Here is an 18,158-nt window from a genome sequence, read left to right as displayed (position 1 = left end):
AGTTTAGCGAGACAGATAAACAATTTCAATCCAATCTGACTTATGCTTAGTCAAACAATCTAAACCAAGTAAAATCTCTATATACAGCTCTTGAAGCAAACTCAAAATTTAATAAACTAATCAATCTTCAAGAATTTAACCTAAATCATAAATCAGGGCTGCTTGGGTGGCTCAGTCGGTTGAGTGCCCGCTTCTTGATTTCAGCTCAGGTCATGATTCCAGGGTTGTGGGACTGAGCCGTGGGCCAGGTTCCGCACTAAGTGCGGAAGCCTTCTTGGGATTCTCTCTCCCCCCTGTTAATACCTTTTACTTCTCTGAACTGTTTGCTCATCTGTACAATGGAGAATATTACAATATCCAGTTGACTCTTGAACAACATGGGTTTGAGCTACCCGGGTCCACCTACACGCAGGGTTTGTTAAAAATAAGTATGGTACAGCAAGTGCATTTTCTTTTCCACATGACTTATTTTTTAAAATATTTCTTAAAATATTTATTTTTGAAAGAATAAAATGGGCGAAGGAGGATCTGAAGCAGGGTCTGCGCTGACAGCAGTGAGCCTGATGCGGGGCTCGAAATCACAACGAGGTCATGACTTGAGCCAAAGTCGGAGGCTCAACCGACTGAACCACCCAGGCACCCCTTATGACTTTTTAAGTAATATTTTCTTTTCTCTAGCTCACTTTATTGTAAGAATACAGTATATAATACATATAACATATGTGTTAATGACTGTTTATGTTATCAGTAAGACTTCTGGTCAACAGTAGACAATAGTTAATTTTTTTTTCTTTTTAATTTTTTATTTGGGGGGGGGGCAGGGAGGGGCAGAGAGAGAGACAGAGCCAGAGAATCCCAAAGCAGGCTCCACAGCGTCACCGCAGAGCCCTATGCGGGGCTTGAACTCACAAACTGTGAGATCATGACCTGAGCCAAAATCAAGAGTCAGAGCCAGGTGCCCCTGTTAGTAGTTAAGTTTTAGGGGAGTCAGAAGGTATAAGCAGATTTGCAACTGTGCAGGAGGTTGGCACCCCAACCCTCACATTGTTCAAGGGTCAACTGTGTACTCCTTAGGGTTCTTACAAGGATTAAATTGTTAGGTGCGTAACAGAGTATCTGGCACATACTAAGAACTCCATGAATATAGGCTCTGTCATGATGCTATTATCAGCTCAAGGTCATTCCTTGTTTCATTTCATGAGGTCATCCTCCATTTTTTGAAATGCTGATGCGACAGTGTATTCATACTGACTTTCAACTCAGTATGTCTCAGATGGTCCCTTCAACATATTTCAAGACTTTCTAGAATACTTCAATTTTGTTTGAGGTACTACAGCAGGAAGGATAAAGTCCATTCCAAAGCCACAACAAAGCAAAACTCTTAACTGTAAGCTCCCCCTTGCTGACTTCAGACTGTAGTAACTGCTAGATAGTCCTCCTTAGATTAAGGAACCTGTCTCCACCTACGTTCTATCAATTGGTCTTAACTCCTGTAGACTTAGAGAGCTAGACAACGCAAACCATCTTCTATACGACAGGTCTTCAAATACGTGAAGACAGCTACTCTCTCCTAGCGAAAGCTGACTTTCTTTGTACTAAGTATCCCCAGTGTCTTTATTCCTTACATGACACAGTTTAAGGATATGAGAGCACATTCTCCTTGCCACGCCCCCATCGTTGCCTTGCAGCTAGAAGTACCATAGAGATTCTTTCTTTATATTTCAAGGAGTGGAGGCTAAAATATTGAAAGGATTATCAAGAAGTAACACACACCTCCCAGTGACTTGCAACCACCCCGTTCTGTGGAGACAGTCCAAACCCATGTCTACGTGGTTACAATAAGCCCAGGAATCCTGGAATCATTGTTAGATTCTTTTTCTTTTCCAACAGGGTAAAGAGGCATCAGTTAAAAGAGTAGAAGCCTTAAGAAAATCTGACTAGGACAGATCTTTTGTAAAACCACCACCACCACAAAGCATTTAGTTAATTCTCAATCTATATAAGTGCAAGCTTTATGAAGACAGTAGAAACATGGAACTACTCTCTGGTCATAATTCACGAAACAGAAAAAATTACCAGCCAGATTACTAATGCAATAGCTTTCTCACTAGTTTCCTTAAGACCAGTTTGTTCTCATTTCAATTGACTCTTCGTAGTGCTTTCAACAAACAAAGCTGATTATGTCATATCCCTGATTAAAAAGCTCTCTTGAGGGGCGCCTGGGTGGCTCGGTCGGTTAAGTGTCCGACTTCGGCTCAGGTCATGATCTCACGGTCCGTGAGTTCGAGCCCCGCGTCGGGCTCTGTGCTGACTGCTCAGAGCCTGGAGCGTGTTTCAGATTCTGTGTCTCCCTCTCTCTCTGCCCCTCCCCTGTTCGTGCTCTGTCTCTCTCTGTCTCAAAAATAAATAAACGTTAAAAAAATTAAAAAAAAAAAAAAAAAAGCTCTCTTGGCTTCTTTAGTTGCTTAAATGACCACCTACCAATTCCTCAAACAGAAAATTCTTGCACTTCCACCCCCTGCACCCCCACCAAATATGCCTTTCTAAATCTCAGCCAGCTGTTACCCCATTATGTATGCTTCACCATCCTATAGGCTACATTCCTGAGCTTGGCCAGCTGTATAACTGATGGGAGTTTTAGGTCGAGGCAAAAAAGGAGGCCCTAACCTATCTTCACAGCTCACTGCTGTTAGGAGTCAGGTAGACAGGGCCACCAGGAATCCCACCTACCATCATCTTCCCCTACAGCCATTTCCTAGATACGTGCTAGGCTTGATCAGAATCCCAGGACCTTGTCCTTTACTGTTCTCTCTGTATAAAAGAATACACTTCCCCTAATTCTTCTGTAAAACCCAAGTTGAAGACAATGATCAAATGCCACTTCAAAGACTCTGTGGAGCCTTTCTCCATTTTCTTTTAATCTGTTTTTAATGTTTATTTATTTTTGACAGAGACAGAGCGTGAGTGGGCGAGGGGCAGAAAGAGAGGGAGACACAGAATCTAAAACAGGCTCCAGGCTCTGAGCTGTCAGCACAGAGCCCGACGTGGGGCTCGAACTCACGGACTAGGAGATCATGACCTGAGCCGAAGTTGGATGCTCAACCAACTGAGCCACCCAGGCGCTCCCATTTTCCTAGGCAGTATGTCTTACAATCCCCCCTGTGCTATGGCAGTTTTAGGTCCTTTCTCTGTAAGAGCAGTTACTGGTTTGTAATGTAATTTTTATCTCTACACTTCCTTTTCTTATTAGGTTATAAGCTCCTTTGGGGTACTGAGGATTTGGGCCTTACTCCCTTTTGTAATCTCAGAATGCACCCTTGTGCCTGTCACATAATGATAATACATGTTTGTTGAATGAAAAACAGAATGTCCACTTTGTTTTGAAAAGGAAGCTGATTTCAGTAAAGTTTCAGAAAAAAATGAAGAGAAAGAAAAGTGAAAGTTACAATGGATTTGTTATGATTATTTTCAGTGGAATTATAAGACCTTGCCAAATAATAAAATATTATTTTATTAGACCCCTGCAATCTCCATCTTAAGAGCTAAAGAGATGAAATTTTTGTGGGCATGTTTATTCAAGCCAGTGCACTAAGCCAAATAGGATTCTTGTTCACTTAAAACTATCAAAGTTTAAAAAGTAAAATGGCGCACGTATTTATTTACTATCAATTATTAAACATTACTGTTTTTTTCAATGTAAATAGTTCATATATTCAGTGTCAAAATTTATTATTTTCATAACTTTCTAAGGTTCATCTGACAATGTATTTAAGTTGGTAAAATACCTGCTTGTCTCTAACTACTTTTCTAATAATTTCTTCCTTTCAGATTTTAAATATTTTATAGTGTTTATTTTTGAGAGCGCGCACGAGAGAGAGAGGGAGAGACGGAGAGAGGGACAGAGAGAGAGAGCACAAGCAGGGGAGGGGCAGAGAAAGAGGGAGACACAGAATCTGAAGCAGGCTCCAGGCTTTGAGCTGTCAGCACAGAGCCCGACACGGGGCTTGAACTCATGAACCATGGGATCATGACCTGAGTTGAAGTAGGCTGCTTAACTGACTGAGCCACCCAGGCACTCCCTTTGATTCAGATTTTAAAAGCACTGAAATCGATCTGACAGCCACAGTCAGTATCTGTTTGCAAGTGCGTATTTTTGGGTTGCTATAATTCAAGGTATCACAAGTGTTTCTTAATTCAAATATTTACTTTATGTGCAATACCCCCCAATATGGCATTTCTTGCAGCTGCTAGAAATCTTTTAGAATCCTACCATGTGAAATTAAATACAGTCTTCAAATGGTAAGAAGGCTTGGCTAGCAACCAGAATACGGTTTTCAGGTTGCTTTAGACTTCGTTGATCTCAACTGCAGACACCTCGACATATGGTAGGAATGTTCTCTCCTCATCAGTTCTTTTCTTAAGGCTTCAATTTCCTCCTTGGATGAGGAGAATGGTACGGATTCAGTGTCTACAGCTCTTTGAAGATGGGTTTTATTAAGTGCTGATCTTTTATAAATAAATGAACCTAAACAAACCTGGTACTGAATGGTATTTTTTATCCTTCTTTATGGGAGGTGAGAGGCTGGGTGTCTTTTGACTTACTCCATGTTAATTTAATTAAGAGTTTTGTAAGCCCTGTAATTGAAAAATCAAATTACACATTTCTTTAAACAACAACAAAAAAAGTGTTTGGGAGAATGGAGGACTCAGTAAGAATCAAGTGTTCTCAACTTGGGCCAATTCTCTCTGACCAGGGACATCTGTTAATATCCGAATACATTTTTGGTTGTCACAACTGGTAAGGGGCTACTGGCATTTAATGCAGAAAGAAATCCAATCATCCAATTCTTGTTCTCTAATAAGTAAGGTATCATTTTTTTCCCTGGCTGCTACCTATAATCTTGCTAGTTTTCAATCTGATTATGATGCATCTGTGTATTGACTTCTAAAAGATTCATCCAGTTTTGGGGCACTTGTGGGGCTCAGTTGTTTAAGTGTCCGACTTCGGCTCAGGTCATGATCTCACGGCTTGTGGGTTCAAGCACCCCGTTGGGCTCTGTGCTGACAGCTCAGGGCCTGGAGCCTGCTTTGGATTCTGTGCCTCCCTCTCTCTGCCCCTCCCTCTCTCTGCCCCTCCCTCTCTCCCCGTCCTCCAAAACCAAACAAACAAACAAACAAAAGATTCATCCAGTTTGGATTTTGCTAAGCTTCTTGAATATGTAGGTTTATCTCATTTGCCATGTTTGGGAAGTTTTCTTGCAATTGTTTTTTCAAATATTTTCTCTGCACAAACTCTTTTCTCCTCTCCTTCAGGGACTGTGCTGTCTACTGATACAGCTGTCAGACTTTTGGTATTGTCCCAAAGGTCCATGAGGCAATGATCATTTTCTATTTCAAATTTTTCTTTGTTGTTCAGATTGGACAACTTCTATAAATCAGTCTTCAAGATTAACAGAAATTAATCTGACTTTTCCCTATGTTATTTCCATTCTGCTATTGAACCCATTTAGTGAGTTTTTTTATTTTGGTTACTTCCTATCTTTCCCTTCACTTCAAGAGTGTTTGTTCGTACTTCTTGGCACATTTTTATCATGGTTGCTTTAAAAATGTTTGGTAGGTAATTCCAACATTTGCATCAATTCAGAATCATCTGTTGATGGTCTTTTCCCATGTGAATTGAAGTTTTCATGGTTCTTTATATGCTGAGTAGTTTTGGATTGTATTCTGGATATTTTGAATATGATATTATGAGATTTGGAGTCTTGTTTAAACCACATGCAAAATATTGATATTGTTGTTTTATCAAGACATCAACCTGGTTCAATTCAGGATGCAAATTCTGACCAGCCTTCACGGTTGTGGTTTCAACATCAGGTCTTTTTCAAACATCTTTGTAACACTATTTGGATCTGTCCTGTACATGCATCATCCAAAGTTCAGTCTGGAATCCAGGCAGTGGTCTATCCCTTAGCTCAGTTTTCAAAATCTTTGGTAGGTATACTCCTCAAAATCAGACTCAAGCCTATTCAGCTCAGAGATGAACTGAGGAGTTCATAAAGAACTTTATAGGGGGCACCTGGCTGACCCAGTTGGTGAAGCATGGGACCTCTTGACAGTGGGGTTGTGAGTTCGAGCCCCATGTTCGGTGTAGAGATTATTTAAAAATAAAATCTTAAAAACAAAAAGAGAAAACTTTATGAGTTTTTTTTAATCTTCACCCATCTATAATCTCCCTGGTCCTTTTTGGTTCTTTGGGAAACCCTTTTCAGTCATCTAACCAGAAAGCTGGTACTTTACTTATTCCACTCTGCCACAAACTTCCCATGACTGATTTTCCTCTGAGTTCTCACTCCTGGGAAGTAGATTGCACATAATAGTGCTACTTAAATCCAGCTGTCAATACTGGATCTTTTTGACATGTCTTGAAATTTCTGTTACGCAGGTGACATTCACCTCTGGTTTCTAACATAAATGTAAATATTCATTATCTACTCACTCAATAAATATTAACTGAGCATCTAGTACGTATTAGTATTTCAATGAATGATACAAGGACACTTCCCTCAGGAACTTACATTTAAATTGAGGGGAGGGGTGCCTGGGTGGCTCAGTTGGTTAAGCGCCCAACTTTGATTCAGGTCGTGAGTTCAAGTCCTGCATCGGGCTCTGTGCTGACAGCTTAGAGCCTGCTTCAGATTCTTGTTTTCCTCTGCGCCCCCCTCCCTGCCTCTCCCCCACTCACACTCTGTCTCAAAAATTAATAAACATTAAAAAGATTTTTTTAAATTTTAACTGAGGGGAAACAAAATGAATACATATTAAGTAAATATAGAATATGTCAGAAAGAGAGAAGTGCTACAGAGAAAAATATAGCAAGAGAAAAGAGGTGGGGGTGTAGACTTTAACTCAGAGTAACATGGGAGATGAGAGAGTGAGGAAAGGAGTAATGAGATCTGCCTGAAGTTAAAAGGATTGTTCCAGTTTTTCCTCTTTATATATTTGATTAGTCATTTCAAAGATAACTTGGCAGGTAAGACACTTAGAGCCCATGTGCAAGCTGCTATCTTGCTCAGAAATTCCCTGAGTTCATGTCTTTTCATCTTAACCATCTGAATTTTATATGTTCAAAGCACAGCTTTCAAGTGTACCTGGAGCACAGGCCAATTCTCCATTAACAAACAGCATTTGGAGCAGAATTAGTTACTGTTTGTAGTCCCCCCCCCCCCTTTTTTTTTTTTTTACTATGGACACTGGTATACTCTGGGCCAAGTTTCTTTAAGGTTTTAGTTTATAATAAATAATTCTCTTCTTCTGTGTCTTACAAAATATGTTCATCGTACAAAAATCAGAAATCACAGATAAGCAAACAGAAGGGAAAAAAAGTAACTTAGAGATGTCCATTTAAATTTTTTTTTCTTAACGTTTATTTATTTTTGAGACAGAGAGAGACAGAGCATGAACGGGGGAGGGTCCAAGAGAGGGAGACACAGAATCTGAAACAGGCTCCAGGCTCTGAGCCGTCAGCACAGAGCCCGATGCGGGGCTCGAACTCACGGACCGCGAGATCATGACCTGAGCCGAAGTCGGCCGCTTAACTGACTGAGCCACCCAGGCACCCCGAGATGTTCATTTAAAATAATTTTGGTTCACACACTTCCATTTAAGTTGTTTTTTTTTTTTAAAGTTTGAAGTAATCTCTACATCCTATGTGGAGCTCGAACTCACAATCCTGAGATCCAGAGCCGCGTGCTCAACCAACTGAGCCACCCAGTTTTTTTAACCACGAAAACGTTTCAAGTGTTGTCAACAACTGTTTTGAATGTAATGATGGGTTCAAACGCTAACATGAGAGTGTCAGTACCACCGCACCATGCTGCATGACAAAATGTCCCAACTTAGCTCCCATCAGGTTTCTAATTACATCATTTTCCAAGGAGACACACATCTACACTTGGTTAGTGTCCTCGGCTTCTGAACTGACGGTGAATACTCTTATCTAGTAACTCACCTGCTAAGTTTACAGCCAGGACACATGTCCTTTTGTCACCAAGTAATTAAGGCAAAACATCAGTAACAGCAGTACCAACAACCGCTATTTATTCAGCGCTAGCCACACTGATCAGCAACTTATAAATACAAATCCAAAGCATTTTCTAAAATATTTCAGAAAATCGCATCATTGAAAAGGGTTTAATGTTGACTTATTTCCAGAAAAATCAGCTAGCCATAGGGTCAGTAAAACTCAAGAGAACCAGATAGTAGTGTTAGCTTGAACTATTCTACTTATTTATCCAGGTCCCATCAATAATTAAACTGTCCCCTGATGCCACCAGCATACCATTTAATTCTTCTGCTACACTGCACTGAAAGGCTCTGGAAAAAGTTCCTCTTGTTATATTATTTACTACTATTGCATCAGCATACTAAATTACATGTGGTGGCTCTCTGTTAATAAAATAGGAAATTTATTTTTCAGAAAATGAATTACTCATTGGTAAATCACAACCATGACCATCTTTACTCCAGAAAGGCAAAAGATAAAAATTTCACCCAAAGCATGACATTCTAATACCATCCTCTGACCTAATCATTCTACTTCAAGGAATATAGCATAAGGAAAAAATAGATGCGTGAAAGCTTTAAATGTCCAACAACAGGAAAAGAACATGTCCACGCAGATGGTGAAAACACGATGTGGGCACGAAGTATCCTGTTTTAAAAGATTATTTCCACACATGGGAAATGCTAACAACTTTTACATGAAAAGGGCAGGTTCACAAGCTACAGGCAACAAAATCTCAATTTTGTAAAATAACATTTATGTATGTTTGTATATTACATAAATATGTTTATACATACAAATACTGAAAAGATACAGCCCAAGATACTAACCACAGGTGGTGTTCACATGGAGAATTAGTTCTGTTTTTTAATGTTTTCTGAATTTTTACAATGAATATGTATTTTTATATTCAAAAAGAAATAGATTCTTTCTCTTCCATAGATTGGTTGTTTTCAGATTTTTTAAAACAAGGTTAGAGCGTTAGAGATCTGTAGTAGACTAGTATCTTTTCTTAATTTACATTAAAGCCTCTGAATGTTTTCAATGGTCTAAATGAAAACACATGTATTTCTCCTAAGAAATGATTTTGTTTTCTCTCTTTTCATGCTGGGGTATGTAAGTAGAGTATGACTGGCCTTAATCACAAACAAAAATGATTCCAAATTTCACTAAGAATGTGAAATTTTTCTGATTCCTTTCAGATTGGGCCACACAATCAATAATATCAAAACTGGGATAATTCCCAGTCTGAATCTGATAACCTCTGGCATTTATGCCAAAGTGGAGTAATTCTCAGTGGCCTCCGACTAGTCTCTGCTGCTTTGAATCCCCACCTATAGCTGGATGACTGACAGATTTTGCTGCCTCATCCAGAATTGTCATTCTTCAGGATTTTCAGAAGAAATGGAGAGAGCCAAGACCACAATGTCCCATTCTAAGAAGTGTCTGACCTATGCAACGAGTAACATCTCCAGTTACCACGGAAGAACACCAACAGACTCATTGTAACTATGAGCTAAGACATACAGGCAAAGACAAAATACGTCTCCGCTAGCCTGGCTGTGCAATTTATGTCTCTGAGTGTTTTATTTCCTCCTCCCTGAAATGTGGATTATAATACCTGTTAACTGGGCAGCTGCAAGGATGCATGAGCTAATGTGTGAAAAACACCGAGCACCATGCTCGGTGCACAAAGTTCCCTAAGTGGTAGTGTACGAATATCATTTATTGGTGAAGAAATAAACAAACCTGAATGCATATTTATGCAAAGCAAGGGAGGATAAAAACATTAATAATCTGAAAATAATCCATGGGGAAATGATAGCCTTGAAGATAATTTAAAACACACAAAGATAATTCAGCATTATGTAACTGCTACCATTTTGCTGTGCTCCCTCTAAACGACACACTTCTATTAACATTGTTAAAATTGGGAAATTAGATCATGTGATAAGGTACTTAAATAAAGTGATTGCTGCAAGCTGGCTTTGTTGTTTCCTGAAATTATGACTGCTGACGTTAATTACATTTTTATGTGTAGCATATGAACTGCACATTTTCTGGCTGCAGCCCGAAGCCCGATGCAGGACACTCTCTTTCGGCACGAATAATGGCAAGAAGAAGGCAAGGTCTCAATCACTTCGGGAGGCAGAGCTCCAGAACGGGGCAAGAAATACCTGACCACCTCTTGTTCTTTGGTAAAGAAATAAGGGCTGATAATGAAACAAACCCATGTGTACGAGGAGGCTCCAATTCCTGACCTAGGTAAAGCAGAAGCTCACAGAGTAAAAGCAGAGTCCTACCCTGTCCATATCTAGCAGAGGGTCTGGAATTGAGTACTTTTTATTGTTGAATGAATGAATGAAGAAATCAGTGAAGCCTCAAAGTTATGACTTTCCATGTGAAATAGCTGTGAGGGACCTCAGAGGCACGGGGGAGGGAGGAGTTGGCTGACACAGGTATTCCTTGGGTTATTCCCTGATTTCCCACTAACCGTTGAAATGTGAGAACCAAAATTTTAATGTGACTACAAGCAAGGACACTGGGTAGACGTTTCCCCGGAGTGTGCTTACAAATACGGTTTAGAACTTCATAATAAGTGATATGCCAATGCAATGGTTTGGATGTGTTTATCACAGTTGTGTCATATACTCTCCTTAAATAAGGACATACTTAGTATACTGGTTTGAGGAAACATTTAGTACAACGGTACAGAGTAAGTGTTTACAATACAGACAATAATAAAGATAATAGCTAAAAATTACCTAGGACTTCTTAAGTCCAGACAACTGGGCTAAGTGGCTTTTCATGGATGACTCACGAATCCTCCATACAATTATCTAAAATAAAATGTTACATATTGACTTTACAGATGCAGAAAGTGAGGCCTAAAAGGTTTACAATTATTCCCAAGTCCACACAGCTACCGACCGTGACAAAGCCAAGACTCATACCCAAAATACCAGATTTCAGAGCCTAAAAGATGAATCACTGTTATTCTCACCAACAGGATTCATTTATAGTTCTAAGGCCTAAATCTAAATAATCAATATTTGAATAATTTGGTACTGTTGTTTTAAAAAAGCTTCACTTCTTCTACCTGTAGAAAACTATTACTGGTTCTGATGTGACTAAAATTTAAGTTTTAAAGTTGTTGCCTATACCCATGTACGGAATTAGATATTCTTATAAGTGTCTTCCTGATTATTATGTTCACTTGGGCACAAAAACATTCCTAGAATTACCTGCTCCCAGCTCTATTTGACAGAACAGTCTGGGTACAAGGATTTTCTACCACTGGCTAAACTGAATACAATACAGCTTTGTAAGAGGCTGAACCTGTCAGGCACCCGGTATCTCTCGGGATCCCCATACAGACTTGGGGGTATTTTTGAAAAATGAAGAAGTCTCAAAATCTTCTCCCAAGAAAGACAAGCATTGTGCTCACTAAGGACGCCATAATAGTTCTAAAGGTCACTTCAGGCTGGCTCTGATGATTTCTTTCCATTCTGATAGAAAATATGCTTCTGGCACCACAATAATGGAAGAAGAGCTGGACCGAAGAGAAAGGTTTGATAATCAAAAAAGAAAAAACAGGTGGGGGAGGGGGCAGAAAAGACTAGTCTTGCTTTCTAATCTAAAGGGACCTAAAGTTCTCTGGACTTGATAGGTAGGGTTTAAGCTTCCTGTTCCTTTAGCTGACAAATGTGTCCCAGGGGGCTGATCTGGCTTCTCAGTAAGTTCCAATCTCTCCCTTTTGCTCTCTGCCTCTTGTACTTTCTTTCTCTAGTAATAATATGCATGGAAAGGTGGGGTGGGTAGTGTGCTACATTTGGTTGAGAAAGGCAGCACTGGATACCTGTAATAGTAACGACAGTTAACAGTTACCTACAACCCGGCCCAGTGACATCGAACTCTTTCCTTTCCCTGAACATGTCACGTGACTGCTTTCCGTGGGACAGCTGTCTTTGCCTGCTCGATGGACACCTCCTTCCCCAACAGGTCTCACTCCAAGTACTCCCTCCTCTGTGGAGAATTTCCTGACCCCCCAGTAAGGTGAAGATCTCCAGCTTCAAGCTCTCACAGCAGGTTGTGCGTCCCTCTAGCGGGGTGACTGTTAATTACTGTAATGAGTTCCACGCAGGCAGGGATGTGTCTTTTAACTCTGCTTCCTTAGGCCTTTTAAAGATATTTTGTCAAATAGACAGATAAATGAATTCAGCTGGGGTGCTGGCCCCAGACACCCTAGCTGAATGGTTGCCAGCCTTCCTGTCACTGGAAACATCATACAGCACCATCTAAATCGGGATAGAATGGGACCTTCTTGAGCAGGAGGACTGTTTTTTCTTCCTCTATGCAGCCTTTCCAAGACCTAACACCATCTCCTCCCCAGAGAAGATGCTCAAAAAAACCAAACCAAAACAAACCAAAACAAAAACAAGCCAGTGAACTAAATGAGGCTTCGGCTGAAACGGCTGACATCTGAGAAAATTATTTTACTTTCATGGCTCCATCTAAACTATTTTTCAGATCTCTATTTTTTTTTTTTTTTAAGACACATTGGGTATTTCTCTCCCTGTTCTCTTCTTAATATGTTCTTCCAAGATTTTTTTTAAGATCCTTTGTTTGAAACATTTTCTTCCCCCTATTTCACAGAGCAGAAGAGGACCCAGGGTCCACTAAATTCCATTTCTAGGTCAGAAATAGAACCTAATGTGGATACATCAAACATGGCTAAGAGGTTTTCCAGCTGGCCTGCCTAACACTACATCTTTGTTTTCAAGGGTCCCTTTGAAACATAAATATGTCATTAATCAACAAGGGGGTTCTTTTCCCCCACTTTCTGAAACTAATGCTTGCCAAATAGAGTACAGATATTGGTATAGGCAGCAAATACCACTAGCACAAAGCTGAGGAGAGATGGGGAGAACTGATGTCCTATAAATATAAACACTAAAATCTACTCTCATTGGGAGAGTAGCTGCGTTCTCTACACAGGATATGGTCCAATTTTGTTATTGTTCTCAACGAAAATAAAATTACCGAGAGCTGGCTGAGAGTAGTAACAACGATAAGAAGGTTTAAAAGCCCAGCTCCTATTTTTAAAATGGATTTGGGAAGGAGGAAGCTCTCTGGCATGTAAGAGACTGAATTTTTTGTGCCCAGTGGAATTTTCTTCATTGTCACCCTCTCACAGCCTCGGCTGCTAGTCTGGTGAGAGCAAGAAAAAAAAAAAAAAAATCACAGTAACATTTTTCCAAGAGAGCAGCACATCTGGTTATCTTGTTCTTCACAAGTGTCTGATCATGTGTGAGCCCAAAACACAGAATTGAAGGCTTGTCCTTTCTGGTCTATTTTTTCCTAACTGCAGGCAATGCGTTCCTAAGGACAGAGGTACAGTCTACACGTACATCTCATTTCAAAATTTTGCTCACATCGTTCAGGTCACAGATTCAGTGATTTACAACTTGACAAGCAGGCCTGCTCAGGTTAAACTTTTGGTTCTGTGTCTTTAAAATATTCTTTCTTTTATTTTTGTAGCTAAAACTTAACAGAGTACCATGAAGTAATGAAGACACTAGACTCCTTCTCAGTCGCGCTCACGAGAAAGCACATTACGGCAGGAGTGACGGAATGTACCTTTTTAAACATCCTGGTGGAATCCTCACTTATCTGCATGAATCGCATAATCACGTTGTTCAGATAGATGTCACTCAAAGTGGCATGGTCTTTGCTTTCTCGTCTCACTTGGTTCAGAAGCAAATACCAGCAGTTCACTGGAGACAACAAGTTCTGGTCTTTCCTGAGAAGTGAAGAAAAACAGAATTACCATCAATTTCAAAGCTGCCCCAACCAGCTGAGGGAAGTCAGCAAGGCAAACCAGGAGCCCCAACAGATGGGTATTGTCGCTATTCTTCCTACTCCGGGCATTGCTCATAGCGGCTACTCAAGAGCCAGCGTATCAGCCTTCCAGGCCGTGATGGCAGAAAGCCAGCAATTGCCTAGGCTTGGAAAGAAAACCTTGGACCAGAACACCAGTCAAAACCCACACTCCTGACAAGGGCCAGGGACCCTAATACACACAGTACTCAGGCAGGCTTTCAGCCTTAAACACCCCATTGAAGAAAGTAGTTGATATTTACATAAAAATCTATTGACTACTGTCTCACAGACAGACTGTGGTTTGCCACTGCTTACAAAGTCTGCCTTGAATGTTCAGTCTGCTGCTGGAAAAGAGAGCTGGCTAGGTACGCTTTCCATGGGACATCCGTTTGAGGATTAGTTATTAATCCCCTGATCTATAAACTCCAGCTTCCCAAGAAGTGTTCCTGGGAATCACAGCTTTATAGCATTGTCTGAAGGCCCGTGAATAGAACCAAGAGGTTTACTGCCTTGTGACCTGTCATTAAACTAGTTCAGATTTGTAACTACACCTTGTTTTATTCTAGAGAATAAAGCTAAACGTGACTATAAACCACAAAATATGACTTGTAAAAAAAATCTTAAAGGAAACCTCCAAACAAAACAGTAACCAACTGGCCTTGAAAAAAAGGACGTTGCTTTTCTTTCTTCCTTTCTTTTTTAAGTCTAACTGAAAAATGACAAAAAAGGCACAAGAATGCTTATCCCACTCAGGGGCACTGGTGCCATTTGTAATGGACATGTTATCTTATTCACACTCACTTATGACTCTGAATATTCATTAAATTAGGAAAGAAATCATAAAGTCAATTCTTTCCGCCTCTAAGTTCCTCCAATTCAAGATTTGACACTGAATCAAATCAAAATCCTCTCTGGAAGGAAGGGGAAGTCTCAGACGGAAGTAGGAACAGTTGTAGGGGGAAAATCCTCTGTTCTAGGGCCCTAGCATCGGTACCAACTAGAAAAGCTTCCTGCCACACTAGAATTACACCCCCAACCTAGAGAACCTTTTTTTTTTTTTTTAAATCAAAGCCATCAAGCAAGGGGCATTGCTTCTATGGCAGACAACAGGAGCCCTTCTACTGACATTCTCTATCTAGTCAGCCTAAGAGGTATACGTTACATTAATATATTAACTTTTATGTATATCCTTTATGCTGAAGTAACCCATAAATTCTCTGAGAACATTTCCTACTTTGAGAATGTTTCCTACATTTTTGCATCCTGAGTGCCCTGCCCAGGTAAGCATTAAATAAATGTTATTTCACTCACTGAATAAACATATATTATTGCCTTAATAGTAAGTGACAATAATATACAATAACAATAATAGCAGCTGGCCTTTACTGAGCACCTCCTATAAGAAATACTACATAAGAGCATCGAATATGGATCTATACTGTCCAAGTTCAAGTCCCAGAACTACTTACTAGCTATGTGATCTTGGCCAAATTATCTAAACTTCTCTACACCTCTGTAACTTCATTTGTAGAGTGGGTAAAATAACAGTACTTGTAAGATTATTATGGGGATAATTTCAGTTAATATTTGGCTTTTAATGCTTACTATAATGCCTTAGATCCATAGTAAGTGCTATACAAAGTTAGCTATTTTTATCTAGAGGCTGGTCTAAAGATTTTACACACATTAATTCTACGTAATCCTTACCACTACAATTTAAGGCAGAAATTCTTTGTATCCACTCATCAGTGAGAGAGGTGAAGCTTAGTGAGGCATGCTGATTTTCTGAAGACCATAACTAGTATCAGAGTCTTTGAGTTCAAGAAGGCTGATCTAATAAGCCTTGGTCATCTGTCAGTGGTAAATTTAAGTGAAGGGCTATTCTACACAGTGAGCATCCCAAAGCTGAGAACTGCCAAAGATTTAACATTTGTTTAGTGAGGAGGAGAAGGGACACTGAGTGCATAACTCATGAGGGCTATCAATCTCATCAAGGACTTCGTCATGTTTCTCATTTAATGTTCATAAAATCTCATTTCACAAGTTAGGAAGCCAAGGTTCAGAAAGGTTAAACAACCTGACCAAAGTCACACAGGAAAGCCAGTATTCAAGCCAGGTCTGTCCAAGGCTTTCATAAAGTCTTTGATTTTCTTCCTACTCCTGGTTTGGCCCTTCTGTAGACTTATCTTCAGTCCCAAATTCAATAAGCTCAAGTCAAAGAAAATTCCACACTGTTTACCTTGATAAAAAACCATCTGAACAAACCAAGAGAAAGAAAAAAGGGGCAGCTGAACCACTAAGAGATCAGACTGAGGCGCATGGGCCCATACAGGTTTTCAGTTCACAACCGATTACCAAGTGCGGAACACAGAAGACATTCAAAAATATTTACTGAATGGATGAATGGGCTGTCTTCTTATTTGTAATCACTTTACAAAGGGACAGTTACTATACATGTGAATTCAGTACTGGCTCCAGCCTCCTTTCCAACTCTAGTCTCGGTCAAGTACATTTGACATTTGTCCACCCTGGGAATCCTAAGATTTATTTCTACACTGGGCCAACACTAGAGGTTAGCCATCAAAAATATTAAAAAATTTTAAAAAATAAAAGCATTCCCTATCAAGATTGTGCTGCAAAGCCAACAGTGAAGACAAAGAGAGGCTTCTCTACATCCCCCTCCAGTCTGGAGCTCAGCCTGAGCAGACTGCACTCCGTGTTTCTGCAAGGGGATAGGAGATTTTCTCTTTTACCAATGTACAGAGATAGTTCTGCTGGTCCGGATTTTAGGCTGGGGGCAATACGATAGGGTTGGTGATGGGAGGTCTTCCATTCCACCTCTCTACCTTGCACATGCTTCATCCTCTGCCCCACATGGGACTTAAGGGCAGCTATAACTGTCCCCTTGAGTTTAGAGTCCCCTCTTCCTTTTTTGGCCCCTGGAAATTTCCCTTCCTTCCCTATGAGTTCAGTTACACATTTACAGTGATGCCCATTATATTTTAATCAGCATTTCTGGGAGTTTTACAGCAGAAATACTTTTCAGATTGCCTAGTCTACTATTTTTCCAGGAAAGACAGACTGTGCTCCCTTTTAAATATCTCCGAGACAAAAGCCTATTTCTTTCTCCCTGCCGCATTGCTAGCTCACGCCATTACTGTGAGCGCCCCCTACGTGGTCTCCCTCCCTCTACGATGGCTTCTTCCAGTCCACCGTTCTATCCGTGGTCTTAGTCATCATTTAAAAATGAGGTGTGAGTTGGTTCACCCTTCTAACTAAAACTCTCCAAATGCTTCTCATGCACTCAGGACAAAGTTCAAACTGTCCAGTGTGACCTACAGGCCTCCTGGAGCTGGTGAAATTTACACCTGTGGCCACAGAGCTCACCACCTCACTACTCACTCCCACTGGACTCCTTCTGTTCGACAAAACTGCCCTCCACGCCCCCTTCCCTTCTGCTCCCTGATACAGGATGTTCCCCTTGCCTGGAACACCTTGCTCTGGTCCCCTCGATTTGCCAACTAGTCCTGCATGTCTTCACTTACATATCACTTCTGCCAGGATCTTTCTTTGGCCTTCCCTTCCCCACCTCCACTATAAATGGATTTCCATCGGGTCTGTCCATGGCATCCTGCACTTACGCTGTCACAGTACTTATATACTCTCGTAAAGTTGCCTACTGCTCTTTCTCTGTCTCTAGGAGCTAAATTACAGAGTAAATTTCATTATCATAAAATCTGTAGGTATTTTTTAAACAAATGAAGTACACTTAATTCAAGGTTTAATTACACTTGGTCCTAAGCAGTTTACTAAAAACGCTTCCTTTAAGTCAGTCTCAACTGTAGTGATCACAAATGCGACTGAGGTGTGGGGAGCTAAACGTAAGCGGCCCTTATTGCTTATTTTCATACAAAATCACGACACAAATCTTGAGGTCTTTGCTTGAAGAAGCAGCCGTTGTAAATGTGCCCACTGAAATATCTTCCTGGGGTAGAGACCAACTCCCACTTTTCTGTAAGCAGGAATTTTATAAACACACACCTTTTCTTCCTATATATAAAGTTATCCACAAATATGTATTTACTGGAAAGAAAAAAATGTCAAGAGAACACTTTAAAAATGCGATACACTGGTGCCACAAATTATAAATGCGGAGAGTTGCTTTCATCCGTGGGGATATGCCAATCAACAGCTTATCCACCAAAGATGGAAC

The 18,158-nt window shown here is 40.3% G+C and overlaps 1 protein-coding gene across 3 annotated transcripts in view; it reads right to left on the bottom strand.

Annotated features, from left to right (window-relative positions):
* The window catches only part of SRGAP1 (SLIT-ROBO Rho GTPase activating protein 1), a 282,606-nt gene that overhangs the window by 125,641 nt on the left and 138,807 nt on the right, over positions 1-18,158 (bottom strand). For all 3 annotated transcript variants that reach the window (XM_078449732.2, XM_078449733.2, XM_078449734.2), the window contains exon 3: positions 13,703-13,865. In XM_078449732.2, coding sequence (XP_078305858.1) covers positions 13,703-13,865 — 163 coding nt within the window. The remainder of the gene's footprint in view (positions 1-13,702; positions 13,866-18,158) is intronic.

This window comes from Panthera onca, chromosome B4, assembly GCF_046562875.1.
Source record: "Panthera onca isolate mPanOnc1 chromosome B4, mPanOnc1 haplotype 2, whole genome shotgun sequence".
In the NCBI taxonomy this organism is placed as follows: Eukaryota; Metazoa; Chordata; class Mammalia; order Carnivora; family Felidae; genus Panthera; species Panthera onca.
The sequence above is the reverse complement of the archived record's forward strand: the minus strand, read 5'-3'. Positions and strand labels throughout refer to the sequence as shown.